The sequence below is a fragment of the Gymnoscopelus microlampas genome (assembly GCF_963454915.1).
Source record: "Gymnoscopelus microlampas genome assembly, chromosome: 2".
Taxonomy (NCBI): Eukaryota; Metazoa; Chordata; class Actinopteri; order Myctophiformes; family Myctophidae; genus Gymnoscopelus; species Gymnoscopelus microlampas.
The window spans coordinates 10,667,674-10,690,173 of NC_139939.1; the positions used below are offsets into that span (position 1 = coordinate 10,667,674).

General features: G+C 43.9%; 4 protein-coding genes across 4 annotated transcripts in view; 1 reads left to right on the forward strand and 3 right to left on the reverse strand.

The window, feature by feature from the left end:
* Window positions 1-4,110: 4,110 nt before the first annotated feature.
* On the reverse strand, window positions 4,111-5,010 carry LOC311053870 (ATP-dependent (S)-NAD(P)H-hydrate dehydratase-like; the record flags this gene model as incomplete). The annotated part of the gene is made up of 1 exon (XM_084069613.1): window positions 4,111-5,010. One exon carries the CDS (start codon window positions 5,008-5,010, stop codon window positions 4,111-4,113), a length of 900 nt encoding a protein of 299 aa, XP_083925739.1.
* A 594-nt stretch (window positions 5,011-5,604) lies between these two features.
* Window positions 5,605-7,275, forward strand: LOC311053874 (mitochondrial import receptor subunit TOM70-like; the record flags this gene model as incomplete). Its single annotated transcript, XM_084069633.1, has 1 exon — window positions 5,605-7,275. The coding sequence occupies one exon, from the start codon at window positions 5,605-5,607 to the stop codon at window positions 7,273-7,275; it is 1,671 nt and encodes a 556-aa protein (XP_083925759.1).
* An 8,574-nt stretch (window positions 7,276-15,849) lies between these two features.
* On the reverse strand, window positions 15,850-17,649 carry LOC311053878 (Na(+)/dicarboxylate cotransporter 3-like; the record flags this gene model as incomplete). Its single annotated transcript, XM_084069641.1, has 1 exon — window positions 15,850-17,649. One exon carries the CDS (start codon window positions 17,647-17,649, stop codon window positions 15,850-15,852), a length of 1,800 nt encoding a protein of 599 aa, XP_083925767.1.
* A 3,592-nt stretch (window positions 17,650-21,241) lies between these two features.
* LOC311053886 (putative nuclease HARBI1) overlaps window positions 21,242-22,500 on the reverse strand; it is a gene marked incomplete at both ends in the record, with an annotated part of 1,275 nt that continues 16 nt past the window's right edge. Inside the window, 3 exons of the mRNA XM_084069654.1 lie at window positions 21,242-21,265; window positions 21,537-21,727; window positions 21,931-22,500. The exon at window positions 21,931-22,500 is cut by the window's right edge and continues 16 nt beyond it. Coding sequence (XP_083925780.1) covers window positions 21,242-21,265; window positions 21,537-21,727; window positions 21,931-22,500 — 785 coding nt within the window. The remainder of the gene's footprint in view (window positions 21,266-21,536; window positions 21,728-21,930) is intronic.

Consider the following 22,500-nt stretch of genomic DNA (forward strand, 5'->3'; position numbering starts at 1 on the left):
GGAACCTCACCCTCCGCTGTATAGCTCCGAGATGAGGTTCCATATCGTTCTCTGCCGTTCGGCTGAAAAATGTCCGCACATTTGCCACTTTACATGTTTCTTACCCCTTTCTGCACATCGTATCCAAAAAGTAAAGGTATTCTGAAATGATCACAGATGTTTGAAATTTTAACTCACCATAAAATCTAACAAACGAGTTGAAAAAAGCACTTTATTCGCCTCTCTCCTCCGCCGGTTACATGTTTTTAAGACATTGCGCAAGAGTTGCGCCCATAGAGATAACATTACTCATTGCCCTACTGGTCAAATGTTGAATTGCATCTTCTAATGCATAATATTATTGAACCGGCTCAGGAGAGAAGCGATTTAAACACTTTTTTCAACTCGTTTGTTAGATTTTATGGTGAGTTAAAATTTCAAACATCTGTGATCATTTCAGAATACCTTTACTTTTTGGATACGATGTGCAGAAAGGGGTAAGAAACATGTAAAGTGGCAAATGTGCGGACATTTTTCAGCCGAACGGCAGAGAACGATATAGGACCTCATCTCGGAGCTACATAGCGGAGGGAGAGGTACTATATGGGGCTAAACGCTGGCTAATGTCTGAGTGACCGATGTCATCTACAGCATATTCAACGAGAACACATTTGAGTCGATATTCAAAGTTAGAGTAGATTTAATTACGTCTTCAGTTCACACACAGCCTATCGTGCATGTGAATATTGTTGCTATGCAATCTGTCAACGTCTATTGTACAGTGTGGTTTTAAAGAAATGGGGCATTTAGGCTACCGAGCCAAGGTTTAATTAGACTAGACATTACAGCTTAAACACTCACAGTGATTACAACATCAGAAATCGTGTTTTAGCCTTTTCAACACACATGCTATTAACATAGCTAATATGCTACTAGGGTAGGGGGAATTGATCAAATAATACTGGGTAAGAAGGAAAAAAACAGTTCTAATGCACCAGGTGCCCAGTTTAGAAAACATTGTTAATACAAAGAGGGGGAAAACAAACAAACAATGGTGCAGTGATAAGATACTTGCCTCTCATAGCAGAGGTTGGTAGTTCAAAACTTAAAAAAAAAAAAGTCTTTAGAGCCCACCTGGAGGAAATATTGACATGGCTGAGTGTCTTAGTAAACAATTTTAGATCAGATTTCACTATTCGTGTTTATATAGCCTAGCCTTAAGTCTTAAAGGGATATTTCATTTTCAAATATGTTTGGGGTATTTTTGACATCTACTCTGGCTTTTGCAGGCACCCCAGACAGTTGCTTGATTCAGTATTTAGATATTAGATTTTCATTTTATCAGACACGCCCCCTTCCTATACAAACCCATCGTAACTTCAAACTCCATTTTAAACATGATAGATTCATCATAAACACCCGTCCTTGGTTCTGGTGATTGATATGGTCCTTCTAAGATGTTTGGGGCCGTGTTTTTCAATATTTGTTTTAATTTATTTTGTATATAATTTGTTTGGAAAATGAAAATAATAATAATGATAATAATAAAATAAATAAATACAATTATTGCATTCGAAGGACAATATCAGGGGACAATATCAGTCACCAGAACCAAGGTTGTAAGTTTTCTTGTAGACTGGTGCTTCCGGATCATTATTAAAGACTCCTGCACTTCATCAGAGATTGCGGTGTGTATTGTAGCATCCGCACCCAGATAACCTCAAGACTATACCTCAAGATTGCCCTTTGAGTTGAGCGTGCCTTTCCCTTAAAGTGAGTTACAAGAATGGGTACGACGCAGCCTGGTTGACCCCCCCCCCAGTGTGGCATGAAGGCCGTGCCAAGTTGCTTGGAGGACAGCTGTGTGCGTATGAACCCGAAGCAAGTGGAGGTGGGGGGAATTGCTCTGGCACCCGACAGCACCATTCTGACAGAGCGGAGAGCTCCAACGGCTGATACGTACTGTACACAAACTCTCTGCTCCAGAAGGCTGATATAAGTAAAAAAAAGAGCTCGAGAACACAACAGGGGAAGTGTTGGTGTTGTGTGTTCACCCACGCAGGGTTACGCCACGCACGCAGGCAGGCACACGGGCATGCATGCACGCACACACTTACATGTTTGTATTACTATACTTGTGAGGACATAAACGCCAACTCATTTTTCTCCTAATTATTTCCCTGTCTCCCTCCCCTCCCCTCCCTCTCAGATTACAGCAGTTATTGCTGAACTTAACTCAGGGAATTCAATAGCTGCTCTACGTTAGTGCTTTTTATTAAGCGGTGCATTGCTGAAGTAAGTTCTGCTTGTCAGGGGGGAAAATACTTCTGTCAGTATTTGACTATTGTACAATTTGATGTCTGGGCAAATATCTGTACTAAAATGTGCTAATGTGCATTTGTTCTCACATTTAATCAATCAAGTTCTCTTTAGTTGAACCCTGAGTGCTTTTATTGAGTTTTGCCTGTGGACATGAGATATTTTATGCCAACGTGAGATTGACTGTTTTAAAACATATTACCGCCTTTTACTTTGTTTTACTTACTTACTACGTACTTACTGCGCATCTTAAATATTTGGAATTATTTATTAACCTATTGAGAACTGGAAAGCCTATACGTTGTTATACCCTTCAATTCGGGAACGCATCTGTATACAGCAACATCATTTTTTTTATAAAGAATTTTTCAGAAAAATTAGGTTAGGATTTGCAAGGTGAATTTACAAATTAGGGTTAAAAGATTGGTAGTCCTTAATTTAATGTAGTCCGAGTAATTCCACTATTCTATAAACCAACAGGAACTGGTTCCCTTCATTCCTGTAAACATCTGACACGATTCTTACATTTGACAAAGGCAAGAGAGGGCTGGAAACGAGTTGTTTGAAAAGATGAACGAAGGTGGTCTCCACCAAACCATCGACCAAGTTAGAAATCTGCCTATAACCATCAATTAGTTGAGTTGTAACAGGTTAATCTGTTGCTTATCCTTTTGACAAATACATGTACAATTGTGTTTATGCATTATGGGGTTTGTCAATAAATCTGTCAATCTACACTACAAAACAAAAAGCAGAAAAGACCATGAACATTATGTAGTCCTAGAATGGCTATCCATACATATACAGCCATAGAACATTCACCTCTGTGGCATGCTAATTTGTCGCACTCTGTGTGTGCTCACCCAATGATTAATTGCTGGTATTCACAGCAGCACTAAACGCATGTAATCTTCTTTCACAAGCACATAATGCAATCACAAATCACCAGGTGTGATTGCAGTACAATTACCCTGCACCAAAGGCAAGGTACCTGTCAGAAACGTGAAATCATGTCCTACCAAAACAATTATTACTTATTAACACACTTAATAAAACAAAATCTTGGGTATATTCTTAAAGTTCATTATGTAAGAAGTACGTAAATACTTACGTCATCTAGTGTGACGTAGCATCCACTTCGCATCGCAGATCCACCGCACAGCCACCGCACAGCCACCGCACAGGGTGAGAGAGAGCATTTTGTAAAAGTAAGCCAGAGGTGCTTATAATTAGAGGACATGGCAATGCTGTGCGTGCCGTGCACGATTGTTTCTCTCTATCTCTCTCGCTCTCTCTCTCTGTCCCTCTCTCTCCCCCTGTGTGTGTCTCTTTTCGCGTTTGCACGAGCGTTCCACACACACACACAAACACCCGCGTATAAACAGTTCCAACAGGCGGAGGCGTCCCCCATCGCCAGCACACACGCACACACGCGACCCGTCTCGCGAACACAAATCTGCTGTTTAACCGTGGCGGACTGACTCACCACACTCCATGGGTCTCGTCTTTGATTAAGGGTGGAAAGATAGGTGTAAGAATGTACTATTAATATCATCTTTGTTTAAAAATGTGTTTTTTGTATAAGCTTTGGCCCTTTAAAGTTGAGTGCAAGATCGTTGTCAACTCCGTCAAGTTAAGTGGGAGGTTGGCCCATTACATGGTTTAATAGTCAACACTTTGATCTTTTAAAATATATATTCCCGGCATAATTGATGAATATTGAAAACAAATACAAATAATTCAAGGTTTTGTCTCAATTCTCAAGAATGGATAATTGATTTATTGATTTTTTGATTCATTCATTCATTTCTTTCAGTTTTCAAAGAGCTTTTTGAAGGCAGAGCCGATCTCCTGGATCATGTCTGAAGTGGTTGTGGATCGACCATGTTGGTGGAATGCTTGACGGTTGCACTGCCTGGTAAGGGAACAAGCCCCGAACGCTGCAACGACCGACGGATTTACACTTTTGAACATTCCAGCAGGTGTAGCATAGGCCCAGTGCGCGAGTACACCCAGGGATCCAGAGAGAAGATCACCTTGTCCTCCACATCGTCTGCCACTGCCCTCGACGCCGCACAGGATCACCTCGGTGCCGTCCGTGATTAGGTCCTGTTCCCCTTTGAGCACCACGGTGAGGTATCCCATAGCCTCGCTGAGCTCCATGGCGCTCTTCTGGCGATCACTGCTGTCCATAGCTCCATGGAGCAGTGCCTCATATAGACGTGTGAACTCCTTGAAGTTAGGGGTGATGATCCCCTTCTGGTACCCCCAAATGACAGATGGCTGCTGTGCAACAAGCCATAGTCCGTCTGCATCAATAACTATAGGAATATTTCTTTCTTTTGCCTTCTCTATGACCTCCTTGGCTGTTTCCAGGAGTGCGTCGTCTCTCCCTAGTCCCGGGCCCACCACCAGGCCGTGCAGTCTTGGGAGCCATTTCTCGATCTCCTCCACTGCGTTGGGGCTGTCCAGTACAGGATGGACTATGAGCTCGGGGCTGTATGACTTGATGACGACGGCGGCGTCCCTGGTGCAGAATACGTGAGAGAGGTCGGCGCCCACTTTCAACGCAGAGATGGCAGCAAAGTATGGCGCTCCTGTATACTCTTGGCAACCTCCAATGATCCCGATTATTCCATCTTGTCCCTTATGCTTTTTCGATGTCAGTGGGGGAATTATACCCTTCACCAGTGTGAGGATATCATCATACATACCTCTAAGTCCTGCGGAGCCAAAGCTGAAGTGGCGATCAGTGACTGCACTCAAATTGCGGGCCAACGCCGAAAATAGGACAACAATATTCTTCTTGATCATGTAGCAATTTGTGCTGTGATCAGTCATCTATTAGTACTCTGAGAACGGGTACTGCACTCGTCTTCTACTCTATCTATGAATCCAGGAATCTCAGTGTATCTTCCTGTTGTGTTGTGTCTGTGTCCCTGTATGCCCATGTATGGAGATGCCTGATGTCATCAATAGGACATTGTATTACAGATGTCGTCGCCGCCGCCTCCAACAACCAGTTGACATTAGGGATCAGCAGTGCATCTGTGATTCTGTGTCCTGTGTTCCTTTATGCCCATACTCAGTGTGGGAATAAATTAACGATGTCAATGAATGTATATATATATATATATATATGGATATGGATATGTCTGGTGTCATTAATATGACGGCATGATGTGATCACTGGCTCTTATAACTGGTACTGACATGCTTGCTGAGAGCCCCAGAAGACGAAGTCGCAACAGATTCACCATCAGCAAAACTCTGTAGCGCATAGGTGTTCCTTCAAAGCTAGCAGAAATGCCCTTTGTGAGTGCCCTGCCGCGGTTGCAGCTGGTGCTGCTGGTGGGTTCCCCGCTAGTCCTGGGAGTGGTGTACCTGTGGACCTGCAAGGCCAAAGAGAAGCAGTGTAGCGTGAAGACAGGTAACGGAGAGAGTACGACTCCTGAAGCCAGCATGAGCGCCTTGCAGGGCCGAGACGACAGCCGCGACCAGGAGGAGAACATGTGTGACTTAGACCAGGCCCAGGCAGCAAAGAAAGAGGGCAACAAGTATTTCATGGCTGGCAAGTATGACGAGGCTATCCAGTACTACACAGAGGCCATCGCCCTCTGCCCCACCGATCAAAAGGCTGATCTGTCGACCTTCTACCAGAACAGAGCTGCTGCTTATGAGCAACTGACAAGATGGACGGAGGTGGTGCGGGACTGCTCTCAGGCTGTGGAACTGAAGCCGCACTATGTCAAGGCTCTGTTCAGGAGAGCCAAGGCTTTGGAGAGACTGGACAACAAGCAGGAATGTCTGGAAGACGTCACGGCCGTGTGCATTCTCGAGGTGTTCCAGAACCAGCAGAGCATGATGCTGGCAGAGAAGGTGCTGAAGCTGCTCGCAAAAGAAAAGGCCGAAGACAAGTACAAGAACCGCGAGCCGGTGATGCCTTCTCCTCAGTTCATCAAGTCGTACTTCAGCTTGTTCACGGATGACATCATCTCCCAGAAGAAAGACAATGAGGGTGAGTTAGCAGAGGGCAACAAGAGCTCGGCCTACCTAAATGCCCAACGGTACATGGAGGAGGAGAACTATGATAAGATCATCAGTGAGTGCACCAAGGAGATTGATTCTGGAGGCAAATACACAGCGGAGGCCCTGTTGCTGCGTGCCACGTTCTACCTGCTGAGTGGCAACGCCACCAGCGCGCGGCCCGACTTGGGCCGCGTCATCGACATGCAGGATGCCAACGTGAAGCTCCGTGCCAATGCTTTGATCAAGCGTGGCGTTATCTACCTGCAGCAGGAACAGCCTCTGCTCTCCACGCAGGATTTTGACATGGCGGTTGAGATCGACACGCGCAACGCAGACGTCTACCACCACAGGGGGCAGCTTAACATCCTGTTGGACCAAATGGATGATGCCATAGGTGATTTTGATCGGTGCATCCTGCTGAGACCGAACTGTGCTCAAGCCCAGGCACAGAAGTGCTTTGCCCTCTACAGAAAGGCATTTGCTGGAAACAACCGAGCCCAAGTACAGACGGCAATAGACGGCTTTGAGGATATCATCAGAAGGTTTCCCAAATGTGCAGAGGTGTACAGACTTTACGCTCAGGCCTTGACTGATCAGCAACAGTTTGGAAAAGCAGATGAGATGTATGACAAATGCATTGACCTGGAACCAGACAATGCAACGACATACGTACACAAGGGTTGGTTGCAGCGTGAGTGGACGGAAGACCTTGACTTGAGTCTGGAGCTCATCAGCAAGGCAATTGAGATTGATAACAAGTGTGACTTTGCCTATGAAACAATGGGACGCATTGAGTTTGAGAGGGGCAATCTCGAAAAAGCAATAGAAATGTTCAACAATGCCATTAACTTTGCCAAATCAGAGATGGAAATTGTCAATTTGTACTCGTTAAGTGACATGGCCTACTCCCAGAAAGAAGTGGAGAGAAAGTACGGGCTCAGACCATAAATACAGTAGCGTCTCTTCCAACTGCTGGTGGAACCTCTGTCCAGGCCAGTCCAGGGATGTCGGAAGGTTCATGTAGTGCCCAGTCTCCTGTGCGGCTGCAGTGCCATTCTGCCCATGTACCCACTCCAGTCACCTGCATTACAACGGTTCCCACTGTACCTGTGTTTATCTGGCCTGGTCTCCTAGCTGTAGTGGCTGCAATGGTCAGACATCAGCACCTGAGATTCGTCCTTTTGGTTCTTCCAGTTTAGAATGTGCCTTGGTAATTCTGTCTTATGCTTTTGGCATTACACATGCAGTGATTGAAGCACTTAGATAGATAGGCAGAAAAAAAGGTTAAGACATCCGCACACTGGTTTAAAGCTCCCAAACAATTGTATTAGTGGTGCAACATTTCAACCATATAGGTCTTCATCAGGCAAATATACATTTGCCAGATGAAGACCTTTATGGTTCCCATGGGGGTTGTCAGTAGCAGTACAGCATAAAGGAACACAGAGCAGATACCAATAAAAAGGAAATACAGCTAAGGGTAGCATCAATATACTTAAAGTAATGATACAGATACAAAATGTATAATTTAAAAAAGGGTAGCGGTTGAGAGGCAATTAGGATGAGATGTCCCGAAAAGTTTGGGAGAGTCCCAAATTATGTGCAGGTGCCCCAAATCACAAATCCTGTCTGTCCCCGATGATTTCTTTTTTTTAAACATACATGTTATGTAACACATTGTTACATACATCACCACTTTATTTTCCTTTTTCCTAATGTTAAAGCAGTACGAGGTAGGTCCAAAAAACGATTTTCACTACCTGGTCACTACCATCATTGCAGGTCTATTGCAGAGTCCTGCATTACCCAGAATTCCATTTGTTTTCACCGGAAGGCGGAAGCGTTTCAAAAAGTGTTATTTTAATTGTTTTATACTATCTACGGATTGTTTCTCTTAGCCAGTAGAGCTTTAGTTACCATGAGCTTTTGCTGTTGTTTTTTTATCTTCAAATCCTATAATGCGCTAGTTCCTGGCCAAACAGGAAACCGGTGCATTTCTGTTTGCCGGATGACGTCATTTTCGCGGGAAGGGCGCCCCACCACCGTTTCAATAGAAAATATGTTTATAAAAGGCTTTCGGGGGTGAAATTCATGGAGTGGGTGTTGTGAAACATTTGCCACTCATAAAAGATATACAATTTAACTTTAGTTTTTTTGAAAAAGTTACCTAGTATAGCTTTAAACAAATGACAGTTGACTTAATGGCAATGCATAACAAATTGTTCTTTGTCTCTCAAACTTAAAGGAGGGCCTAAAAGCAGGAACTCTAAGAACCATGAAAACAAAACTCAAGAGTCGAGAAGGACATTATTATTACAGACTTTACTTAAAAACACTAAACAGTAAACATAGAATAACACAATCACACACAGATTACATATTACACACACAACAATCACAACACTAGGGGGGTTGTCCGAAACCACCTACTAACGTGCTAAATGCATCACAGTATGCTATTTTAAGCCTACTGTTTAGTATCTACTTAGCGCAGTAAGGTTTCTCTTAGGACATACTACGTAGTTACGAAAGTACCCCATCTGGTGGCAAAGTAGAGGTACTACACATAAATCACTTGCCGTGGCACAATATTGTTTCTCCTTTTTCTTTTTTTGGCTTTCATGATTTCAGAAACCGTTCAAAAATTAATTTGGCATACAAAAAGTATGCTAGTATGTGATAATCTGGAGAGGGGAAGAGACTGTGACCATGACAACCATTGATACTACTACTGCTACTGATACTTACTGAGGACCACACCATCCTTGTTAACATGACTCAGAATCAGATTCACATGAATCAATTGGATTGGCCTCATCACAGATTATCTTAGACCAGGGGTCTTCAACATGGGCTCTGGGACACCTAGGGGGCCCTCAGAGACACTGCAGCAGGGCCGTCAAGTCTTTGTGTTATAGGAACCTTTTTTTTTTTTTACTTTTACATTAACCATTTGAACCCTAGAATCCCTATTCTGGGGGGAACGTCCGCCAAAATTAGCTGATCTAGATCTGCAGACTAAGTACAGGGCCAAGGGTCAAGTTTACAAAGTATTGAGGGGTCAAGTGGTTAAATGACACATTTAACCGTGGCCTGAAAAACATTGAAGACCCCCATCAATCCCACATTTCTAGTCAACATAGTTCATCACTGTGGGTGCTAGTGTGTCTGCTCCTGCATCTATCCAGTTGTGTGTCATATAGTTCAAATGCTATGAACATGATTTGTCTAAAACAAATGATGTTTTTTCAATGATTATAATTTTTCTCTCTCTTTTTTTATCTGAAGTCGTCGAAAGAACCCCTTTTTGTGTCACAATCGCTAGAACAACGGGATACCATGGTTGACATTGTGCAGATCAGAGCAGGGGGGAAAATGTGAGATCTTCAAATAACATGAGACAGACATTTCAGAGTTAGCCTATTTTACAATGATTCACTGTTTTATGAATTCAGCAAAAACATTGTTACTGAATTATTTTCTCTCTTTTTGTCATGTGAAAATAATAAGGAACAAGGCAGAACATGTGAGTCTTGAACACGACCACTGAAGCTGCAGAGGACAACCATGCCGGGACACCAAGATGATGCCCTATATCGGACCTGAGCATATTGTACGGACATCTGAGTGCATGTCCGTGAGAAGCTCAATGTGTGTGACTACGCATACCCAGTGTTCATGTACCTGCATGAAACTGTTTCACTTCTCATACATAATAATAATGGTAAGATAATAATTACAATATTTCATATTTATATTGTACTTTTTTAGTACCCAAAGACGCTTTACATGGGGGGGAGGGGAAAAAACGAGAAAAAAAACAAGCAAACACTAAAAAGGCTAAGACAATGCAGTCAAATCAATAAAAAATGGTGTGACAGTAAAACAGGGGGGTGTGCAGTTAGCTGGGGAAAGCCATATTGAAGAGGTGGGTTTTGAGAGCGGTTTTGAAGGATTGGAGGGTGGGGACTTCTCTGATAGTAATGTGGAGTGCATTCCGCAGGGTTCGGGCAGCAAAAGAAAAAGCCCTGTACTATCGCTGTTTCAGCTGTTCTCTCTTTAGACTTGACAAATATAACCCGCCCATGGGTGATTTTAACTGATTGTAAAAAGCATTGATATGTATTGTGAGAACATGATCGGTGGCCTGAAAAGAAATCCAATCCATTGCATTTTTTTTTCCAGCACACTATGGAAAGTAGTGTTTCTGCAAAACTGCCAAAGTTGGAGATTGATCGAGACCATGTTGAGGTAGGCCATATGACCACTGAGCTGCTGGATTATAGGATGTGACAACAAAGGAATTGAAGTGATGTTTGTTGGCAGGTTCGTTAAATGGGAGCAAGCAGAACAGGATAAACCTGAATAAAAAAAAGTTATACAAAATATATTAGGATCTGAGGTCTTGAGAGAATAACAGGAATGCAAAGAAATAATTGACGCAAGATCTCACAAATCCTTCAGTTGTCTGGAAGAAGGTCATTAGATTCTGCCTTGTACTGAGTGCTGCCTGTGATGTACTTGCTCTTGAATGCACGCACTTCTACAGCCGCGAATTGCAGTATAATCACAACCACGCCACGCCCGTTGTCCGCAGACACACAACTTCACATGGAAAGTGTAATCGGATGGATTTAGATGGATAGCAGAACACATCCATGATAATCTGCTCTAATGTCATCAATGTCAATCATTTTATTTTATTTTAGTTTCAGTCTAATTGTCATGTCTCTACTGCACATTTTGTACGTTCTATGTTAAACCTCTCTAAATTCACACATTGACTTCTACAGAAAGAGTTGTTTTGAGCTGACAGCACCTTTCTGCCATGCCTCTTCCTAGCACTGCATTTTCTTCTTTTTTTTGCGGAGCACTCTGAGCGCCTTGAGTAGAACATTTTTTAGAGAGGAGTGTCCCTACTTGGGGCAATATTAAAAAAAATCCCAAAGTTTTGAAAATGTTTAATAAATAAATAAATAAATAGTGATAACTCAAAATTGTGAGGATATACTGAAGCTTAAGTGGTCAAGCTTCCTCTCTCCCCCGTGTGTGTTTACAGCGTTTCTCTCTATTATATTGTAACACCAGAGTTTCTAAGAGGTGCTTTCACCTCTCCTCCCCCCCCCCCTCTGTCCTGTCCTTTATTAATATTCTGGAGATCTCTTCAGGGTTGACCCAAGGGCGAGACTCTAAAAAGATCTCATTTTCACTGGAAGCTTCCCCATAATGCCCTCATAAAGGTGCAGAGTGGAGCCAATACATTTTCTTTCAATAGGGGCAGCAAACAGAACACACCGCATGCATACATGCAGGCAAGGACAACACGCGTGCGCGCACGCGTGTGTGTGTGTGTGTCTTTGTGCGTGCGTGCGCGCGTCTCACCGACCATGAGCGAACACAGTAACTCATTTAAGGCGAAGGCAATAAATCAATCTCTTTAGATGCAGTGCACGCTTACAGGTGCTTGACAGAATTTATTCAAATAATAAAGCGTAGAGGCAGATAATGGTTTAACCCATTGAGACCGGGAACGCATTTGTGTGTCATTTATTAGATTTCTTTGGCTATAAAAAAAATAGCAGATATACAAGCTCATAGCGCGCCACAGAGTGCCGCGCTATGAGCTTGTAGATCTGCTATTTTTAACTAAAATCTTTACTTCTGGGAATTCTACAAGATACAAACAGGGTATTATAGTACAAAAATAGTGTAAAATACAATACAACAAGGATAAAAAGCAAAGCATTGACCTATGTGAGTCAGGTAAAACTTCATAGGACAAAGTGCTTACGAAACAAATGTCTTCTAAATCCAACAGTTTTTTTTTTACTTTTTGCTATAATCAGTGGTTCTCAAACTTTTTCATGTCAAGGGCCCCCAAAATGATAGTATATATTTTGCCGCGGACCCCCATCTCAAAATATTTTGTTCCAGGGACCCCCCAGAAGTAAAGATTTGAGAAAAAAAAAATCGCTCTAAAATATATATTCAAAGATTTGCAAAAACGTTCAAGATTTTTCAAAAAATAGCAGATCTACAAGCGCTACGAGCTTGTAGATCTGCTATTTTTTAATAGCCCAAAGAAATCTAAAAATGACACCGTTGCGTTCCCGGGTCTGAATGGGTTAAGAAAGCCGGGCTGTTATCCGGGGCCTGCTGTGCGTTGTTGTCTGAGCACCTCAGGCTGCGCGGGGGCCTGGGCGTGGAAAACAGCCAAGAAGAGATGAGCGTCGACTAAAAGCTGCAATCCATTTTCGTTTTCCAGGCTTTTCTTGCATGTATCGACAGTCGCAGCGTGGTAGAGGGCAAAAGAACGGGTCGACATCTGTAATCATGGTCACTTCTCCGTTAGAATTAAGAGACGCACGTCCTACTGTACTTCTGATCTCCGTAACTCACGGGTAGATCTACAACTTACCTACTGTATATAACAATACATACAATACTTTTTTCACGTTTTGAAATATTTGACTTCTACATTGGAATTCAATGGGGCTCTGAACGGTCTGAAACCTTGCCCAAATTTGGAGTCATACTAGTAAGTAAGTAGTAAGTACATTTAAAATACAAAGCACCTTTAGAAACAGGTATTATAGTACAAAATACTGAAAAGATACAATACGACAAGGATAAAAAAACAAAGCATTGACCTATGTGAGTCAGGTAAAACTTCATACTGTAGGACAAAGTGCCTACGGAACAAATGTGTTTTAAGCATGCTCTTAAAGCCTTCAACAGACTCAGCATTTTTTAATGCCAAGGGAAGGGCGTTCCACAGTGTGGGAGCAACTACTGCAAAGGCCCGCTCACCCGATTAGACGCGGGTATCTTCAAAAAGGCCTTTGTCAGAGGACCCGAGGGATCTCACATTGTCCTTAGGGGGCAGTAGGTCGGTAATATAAAGTCTGAATATATGTAGTGCTTTATAAGTGGTTAACAACATTTTTAAATCTATTCTGGACTTAATTGGTAGCCAGTGAAGTGCTGCTAACACCGGAGTTATGTGTGCTCTGCGGTTGGTGTTGGTGAGAATTCTGTACGTAGATACGTCATAGGCGACTGACGTCATAGATGATTGATGTCATAGGTTGGTGGTTCTCAACCAGTGGTCCGGGGACCACCAGTGGTCCTTGAGGGGGTAACCAGGGGGTCCCCAGCAAAATAAGTTAACATAGCATCACAATCATTTTAGCCACTTAGCTTTGGCTATTCAAAAATAGCAGATCTACAAGCCGCGCTATGAGCTTGTAGATCTGCTATTTTTGAAAAATCTTGAAAATGTACGCATATCTTTGAATATTTATGTTTTCTAAAGCGACATTTTTTAACTCAAATCTTTGTTTCTGGGGGTCCCTGGCACAAAACGTTTTCAGATGGGGGTCAATTTAGGGGTCCTTGGCATGAAAAAGGTTGAAATGTCCAAGATCAGCATTGGAGCCACGCCGTCCCCATGTGGATCCCCAGATCCACATGATTTGTTGTTTTAATAAGTAATAACGGTGCGTATGAGACAGAAACCAGTGGGCTGTTCTCTCCCCGCTCTGTGGGCCAGTCAGCCGAGGGAAAAAAAAAACTAAACACACAGCTTTCTACCGGCCCACAAATAGACCGGCCCACCGGGAATCCTCCCGCTATACTGCAGATGGGCAATCCATCAGTGGTCACGCCCACCGCAACGCCCACTTTTGTAAGTTAATCAGTTCTTCCTTGGCCCATGACCAACCTTCCCACCCCATGTTTTGTGCAAAATTTGTTCATAACTTTTTTGAGATATAACCTGCTGGTACAGTAGGTGGCCGGACGGACAGACAGACAGACAGACAGACAGACAGACAGACAGACAGACAGGAAAAAACATCTCGGTGGAGGCAACATATTATGTTGCCTATTAATATGTTGGCTTCATGCTAATGTGTATTTTCGGATATCTAACCACTTAGTAAATTTGACCTTTGGCTCTGTACTTGGTCTGCTCTTTTTTCCCCCCCTCTATACCAAATCTCTTCACCGAATGTTCCCCCAGAATAGGGATGCTATGGTTCAAGTGGTTCATGCAAGCATGTGCATGCATAGACATTAAAGGGGGCTTGAGCCCCTTACCTGTCCTTCTACCCATCTGTAAAAAAAAGTTCCCTCTCCAGGACCATGCATGAATGCAGCTTTTACTATGGTGACAGAAAATGCAAACGCCCCCTTTCCATGCCGTACTTAAATGTAGCATTTTATGTTGAAATAATTGTCCTCTGTGTATAAACCCATGCCATACGCTCCATCTCCAGATCATATTTATGATACAGTATATGACCGAAAATGGCCGATTTACAAGCTCACAACGCACCGCAGCCCGAGTCGTTGAGAGCTTGTAGATAGGCTATTTTCAGTGCGCGACACAGCGAACAACTAAGTATTGCAAGGCAAGCTCTTAAATCGAAACCAAACTCGGCTGTGCACATGTCCAGGGGAGTGGTCTGTCTTAATTTGCAACAGATAAGGTACGTATGTGTGGACAAAACAAAATATTATGTACTGTTTATTTAAATATTATTTGTCAAGTAGGGCCATCTCTCTCTAGACCATTGTAATTTTTCAGTTTGAAAGTAGAATTTTGATTGATCACAGAGAGAGTTTTTTTGGGGTGGTGGCTCTTGCTAATATGTGACCCAGCACGATAAAAGAGTGTTTGTTCAGTAACAGGAGTTTCCATGTCACTCTAGTCTCTAGTAAACAAAATCTGGGCAAAGGGCAAGTCATATTGATAACATCAGTATGTTCCACCAGACACAACAACACACTGGCAATTAATCTGCAGTTTATGCAGGAATGTAGGTACTGCAGTGTAATGTAATTGTAATGGAGATAAAATAATTAATCTGCACCTGATCACCTGCAAATTGGCCTATTTTAAATCAATACTGGAGTTCTATTTTTATTTTATGAATCACAATTAACTGTGCTTAATTAAAAGTGCATTCCTGCATAACCAGTAGTCAAGAATACAGTTGACACCAAAGTTCTTATTCATATTAAAAGAGGAAATTATGAAATGCTGCTATTTAGCCTTTATAAAAGTTAAGCTCACCAACTTGTCTTCTAATTTCACTGTTTGAAACAGGGCTTAAGTTGTTAATTCATAAATGCATGTTTGCCCTTTTCACTACTGGCTTACTGTACCTAACATGAAAAAATTACCCAAATGGGTCCATTTGGTTCCATTAATGTTGCTACAGTAACCTTGTTTATTCATTCATTTTTAAACAGGACAGTAATGTTACACTGTGCAGAAATCCAAAATAGCCGATCTACAAGCTCACAAGGCGTCGCAATGCGACACGTTGTGAGCTTGTAGATCTGCTATTTTCATGAAACTTGTTTTGTGTTTGTGTATGTCGGACGTGGGCGTTGATTGTAGCGTCAACGCAACACGACTCGTTATACTGCTATAATGATGGCCTGTTATGTAATGTTAATAAACATCATTGAGTATGAACTATAATGTATACCTTGTCATCTACCATCTTCACATCAAGAGACTAAATCAATGGTCACTGGGCTGAATGTCATCACGTCTATGACATCACTGGTGATGTTGGGGTGGAGGTTAGCCCAGTCGGGGAAGGTGTTCAGGTCGAACATGGCGACGCCCCACGTGTTCACGGCCAGAGAAACTAACAGAACACCCAGAACGTTCATGACAACCCCAGTTTTCACCATGTCACTCACCATAAGATGTCCTGAGGCAAAGGCGATGGAGTTTGGCGGGGTGGAAACGGGCAACATGAACGCGTATGAACATGCTATTGTTGCCGGCATCATGAAGTACAGAGGGTTGATGGAAGCATGCATCGCCAGTTCAGCGATGACAGGTAGAAATATGATGACTGTGGCCGTGTTGCTGGCGAACTCTGTGAAACAAGCCAGGAAGGCTGTGATCAACATGACAGCTGCAGCTGGTGGGACCTTAGCGATAGGCTGGAGGTGACCTCCAATCCATGCGGCCAGACCTGACTCCTCACAGCCTTTGGACATTGCGAAACCTCCACCAAGCAACAGAATGATGTTCCATGGAACCGAGTCCTGAGCTTTCCTCCAGGACAACAGAGGAACATACGGTGTATTTGATGCTTGAGGGTTGGACCACCAGCTGAGAGAAGGTTTCTGGGAGGGGAAGAAGAAGAGCATTGAGACGATGATGATTCCTGTCACTGCGTCAGAAACATACCCTTTCTTAAAGAACACAGCCCAGCCGGTGACAAACTTGGGGTCTCGCGTGAACAGCAGGACGGCGAACAACACGAAGAAGAAACAAATGGCCCCTTCAGCGAAATGTATGGGTCCCAGTTTCCTGTAGTCGTCGTCGATGGCGGCTTCTGCTTTGGCTTCCGCCAGCGATCTTTCATCCTGTCTCTTGGAACACAATCTTGAGTTCAATCCCCCGTAGAGAAATGAAATCCAGATCCAACCCAGGAACAGAAACACCACCATGAGAGGGAACGCAAATGCAAACCAAGATCCAAAGTTGATGTCGTCACAGTCTGGAAAGGAACTTTTCAGTTGTCCGATCAGGATGAGGTTGGGTGCGGTTCCGGTCAGCGTGGCAGTGCCTCCGATGCTGGCAGCGTACGGAATGCAGATCAGGAGGCCTTTCCACACCTTCATCTGGTACTCTGACTCTGAACGCAGGTCTTCAGCTGTCCTCACATCACTGCGCTCTATTCCATCCTGCCCGTCTTTTGATAATATTAGTTTTTCTGACGGCAGTGAGTTCACTGACTGCAGCTTGTCATTGTCTGACTCCTCTATCGACCTGCAGTTCCGTTTCAAGTCCTCCAGGGGCCCGTAGAGACTCTCCAGGATAGCGTTAGCGATAGGAAGCATCAAGGCGGTGGTAGCGGTGTTGTTAAGCCACATGGACAGGAAGGACGAGGTGAGCATCATTCCCAGTATAAGCCAAGCAGGCTTCACTCCGACAATCTTCAGAACCTTCAGGGCTATCCTGCGATGCAGGCCCGACTCCTCGATGGCGGACGCCATCACCAGACCGCTGAGGAAGAGGAAGTTGGTGTCAATGAAGTACTGAGGGCAAACAGTGTTGGACGGAAGGATTCCCAAGGTCGGGAAGAGGCACACGGGCAGCATGGCGGTGACGGCCAGGGGAAGAGCCTCTGTGCACCACCACGACGCCATCAGCAGAACCACGTAAAGACATTTCCCCTCCTTCTCTGGAAGAGCAAAAATCGAAGGCAGAAACAGAAGTGGAGTCAGAAGGACGATCAGCTGTTTCCTCACGCACCACAGTTTCTTTGACACAACTGACAGCTCCATAATAATAATATCAAAGTAATAGCAGATCCGTCCTGTTATTAGTGCAGGGATGTCTGAATCTGCCTGTTTCTGCAGCGTCTGCTGATCAGAACTTTGCAGATCTGTGTTGTTGTATTACTTTGACCTCCTGATCGCAGTGCTTTGGGACAGAAAAAAAATCTGCAGCTTACAGGTTAACTCCTCAGATCTGATCTGTTTAACTGCTAAAAAACTAGATGGTCTTGTATATAGGGAACGGGCTTAGTGACGTCAGAGTTAAGATTTTTCAGTTAACTCCGCCCACTTTCGACGCCATCTTGCAGCCTACCAGTTTGACGCGCAGTAAGTATTTGAATAAATATGTACTTAAAGCACCAAAAGTAGAAAGTACTCATCCTATATTAATGATATGCCACCCAATTTGTAATATGGATTAATATTATGGAGTAGCCTATATACATTGATGGTCTTCCTTGTTTATTTGCTGGCTTGATTGCATCCTCCTGTTATCAAACATGTGGAATTAACGATTTGCACTCCTTATTCCTGCAAATTGTTAATTCCACGATAATATATATATATAGATAATTACAAAAAAGTTAAAAAAAATAATAATAATCCAATTCTCTCCCGACTTGCTACAAAAATCGCTCATGGCTCTGGCTAGGCAACCTCAATGTGTCATCATGGCATCAGGCTCTGTGTGTGTGTGTGTGTGTGTGTGTGTGTGCGTGTGCGTGCGTGTGCGAGTGCGAGTGCGAGTGCGTGTGCGTGTGTGTGTGTGTGCACACACACCTATATACCTATACACACACACATATATACAGTATATATTGTTTTTGTCAATGTTCCTCTGCTTCATGATCAGGGCAAGGTTGTGTCGCACTGTTGTACAGTAACATGCAGAAAAGTATCCTAAGTAACGCTAATTGTCTCCGCCAGAGGTGGAGAGTATGTTTTCGTCTCCGTCCTTCCGTGTGTCCGCAAAGCTAACATTGGTCAAGCTTCACGTGACACGTGACAATATGTTGAAAGGGTGTGTTTTGATTGGCTAGCGAGACGCATGACGAAATAGAAACCTATAAATAGGTGTGTCACTTCAAAGAATCATTTATATTTTTTGAAGTGAGCTTCCATCAGCCAAGCTAACATTGGTCAAGTGACACGTGACAATATGTAATATAAATAGGTAAGACAGGATTAATCAGGAACAGTACTGGCGGAGTACTCCGAGGAGCACATTTTCTAGTTTTAAAATGAGATATTCCTCTACATCTGGCTGTAAATGTCAATTGTTTCCCCCAATTTTGCCAAAAAAGTGCTCTTTTACGAATGTCAGCCCCTGCCTCTCTAACATTCTCTGCACCTCCCTGGGTTCATGTACAATCAACAATGCACAATCAATATCTCACACTTTCACACCCACATGCCCCCTCTCTCCTCTCTTCCTCTCCTCATCTCCTCCTGTGTTGTTCTCTCCTTTATTCCTACCTACCCGCCATTTCTACCTGTGGCTGCATCGCACCCACCCCCTTTTCCCTCACCCTTTTCCCTCCCTCCCTTACGCACACACACACACACACACACACACACACACATTTTAAATATTTATTGTCCACATCAACAAAAGTACAAGAATGCCTTGTACAAAAGACATAAACACTCCCTGTGCAGTCAGACAATAGAAAAACAGCCAGTTTACAACAGACTATGAGGCAGAACATTGTTACATACAATACAGTTGACATACTTGTCAGACACAGCAGAAACCAATCATGGGTAAAGGAAACAATGCCTCCTCCAAATTGACCGGCTTCCTATAATAGCTGATACTGAGCAGTACCTTGCTTACTTTTTGGCCTTCCTTTTGGAGAGGCCGGCCATTTGAAGGCCCCTCAAACAAACTTGTGCACGTGCCCTAGGCTACCAAAGACAAAAACTAAATGTTTACATCTGTAGCCTAACTGTGAGATGGTCTGCTCTAGCTGCTCTGAATGAACACCCCCCTGTGGTTTTCATTAACAACAATGGGCCTCATGCAGCAATAAGTTCCTAAAATTTCCTCTTACATTTCTTCCTAAGTGAATTCCTAAGAGAAGTCAAGTCTCATTCATGACGTGTTCTTAAACTGCCAAATTGTTCGCACCTGCTGTTCTTATGTTGATGAATGTAAAATGGTAAGCGCGTGCTCGTCTATCACAATCAGTAGAGGAAACGCCCTTAAATTCCCATATAAGGCAGAATGCGGAAGAGCCAACCCACACACACACACACACACACAGAGAGAGAGAGAGAGAGAGAGAGAGACAAGACAACGAATAAGTATAGTGTAGGCCTACGCGTAGCCTACTTATCTACCACCTCGTAGTAATGTCAAAGCGCAAGCTTAAGTCAAAAGATGGCCTTGATATAAAAAGAAAAAAAAACTGGTCAAGTTCAGAAGTGGAGGTACTGCTGCAGGAAGTTGAAAAGCATAAGGCGATACTTTTCAGTAGTGTCAGCTCGGGCTTTAAAGGCACCCAGAAAACCCAGTGTTGGGGTGAAATAACTGTAGCGGTAAATATAGTGTCGGGTGAGGGGCGTTCTGCAGCTGATGTAAAAAAGAAATGGTTTGATATCAAATCTGAGGCCAAAAAAAAAATTGCCACCTACAGAAGGGAGATGCTGCGTACTGGGGGTGGGCAGGGTCCCCCACTGGAGATCTCCCCACAGGATGAGAGGATTGGGGCAATAATTGGCGAGACGGCACTGGCCGGTGTGGCAAACACCGAAGATCTGGACTCCGATCTGACCACCGTGACAGTGCCGTCATTTCCCATCTCAGAACCCGAAGGTGAGGGTTTTTTTTTGTCAGATATTTGACCGTATGCTTACAATAGCGTGCATGATATGGAGAGCAGTTTGTGCCGCCCCGTGTGTAAAGTGATTATATTTGTGAATCAGTTTTCCCTTCAATATGTCATGTAGGCAGCAGGCTACGTGTGTTAAAGTGTTACCTTGTATGTAGGTTAAACATCTGCTTTTGCTGTAGGCCTAGATAAAGCGTGCGTAATTGAACCCCCGCAAATAACGGGCGCTAATGGCTTAATTTTAATTACAGAACCACTGTCGCTGCTGCTCCTCTCCGACTCCGAGGAATACGATGATGAGTCTTCATCAGTGCCGCCACCACCACCACCACCACCACCATCATCATCATCACAGGCACAGCCAACACCATCATTATCACAGCCAACACCTTCCTGCAGCGGTACCTCCACTTCACGTCAACCCAGGTCCCGTGGCCAGCCTGCCAATGCCCCCCCACGTCTAATCACTGATGCGGTGTTGGACACCCAGGAGAGGCTTGCCACAGCGAATGAGAGCATTGCGCAAAGTTTAATTCTGATCCTAGAGGTCCTGCGAGAGCTGTCTGCAACGCAGGCCCGCATTATGAATGAATTAAGTGACATCAACGAAAATTTCAGGCAATAAAAAAAAAACATGTTCTGACACTTGGTTTGTTTTGTGCAATGTATTTTAATGGTGGGAAATGAACATAATTAGAATCGAGCAATTAATTGTTGCAGCATGTCGTTAGCAGGTCTGTCATCTGGTCCAATGTGTGGTAGGCCTACTGCGTCAGGACGCGCAGCTTCTTGTGGCAGTGGGGGAAGGGGTACACCACGTTTCATAGCGATGTTGTGTAAGACACAGCATGCCATGATCATCTTACAAACCTAAAATGATGGAAAGATTTGAAAGTTAGAAAAGGTCTTAACATTTTGGCTGAGGTATAAATAGCCTACTGAGTGCTAATTTCATTATCTGGTGCGTTCGGAAATACAGCACTGAGCGCACTGGCCAATAGTCCTACAAACTAATAGGCCAGTGCGCTCCGGTGCTGGAGCTGTTCTATTTAAACGCACCTTCTCCGGTTTGTAAAGCAGTTTGCCTCCTGCTGTGTCCAAACACAACCAGCGTCCTTTCAGGATGCCAATTGTGCGCTCGATGGTGGAGCGGGTGCGGGCGTGAGACTCATTATAGGACACCTCCTGGGCAGTCTGAGGTCCGGTGACTGGTGTCATTAGCCAGGGGGCCAGTGCATATCCACGATCTCCTAATAAAACAATGTATAAGAATATAAGGCCACGGGTGCAGTCATTTATAATGACTTAATTAAAGCTCAATCTGTAGGCCTAGCCTAGAGTAGGCTACAGATATACATACAATACATACCAATGAGCCATCCGTCTCCAGCAGCTCCTTGCTCAAGGCGCATACCCACAGAGCTGTTATGGAAAATAAATGAATCATGTGCACCTCCGGGGTACCGGGCGACCACATTTAGAAGGATGTTGTCAGAGTCGCAGATGAGTTGGACATTAATGGAATGGTAGCGCTTGCGGTTAAGGTATGGGAATGGATCTGGAGATGGTGCCTTAATGCGCACGTGCGTGCAGTCTATTGCACCGATGGTGTTTGGTAGACCAGCAATAGAATGGAATCCGAATTTGATGGGAATCTGTTCCGCTGCTGTGTAGGGGAACTTGATGTAAAGTGGGGCCAGTTTAATTAATCCATCCAGGACTGGTGGAAGAATGCGGCTGATAGTTGGCTGAGAGATGCCCACCCTGTCTCCACATACTGTCTGGAATGTACCAGTGGCTAAAAAGCCCAAGGTAGAAAGTACCTGTACATGTGGTGGTACTGGATTAGAGCGTCTGGTACGGCTCCGCAGTGCTGGCTCCAAACTGTTACACAGTTCTAGCAACACAGCTCTTGGCAGTCTGAAGCGTGAAAATAAATATTGGTCACTTCGGGCAAAGGGGTCTACATGGTCCTGAAAAATGCGTTCCCTCCCTAGGGCACGATCGGCGGCATCTTGCAGCA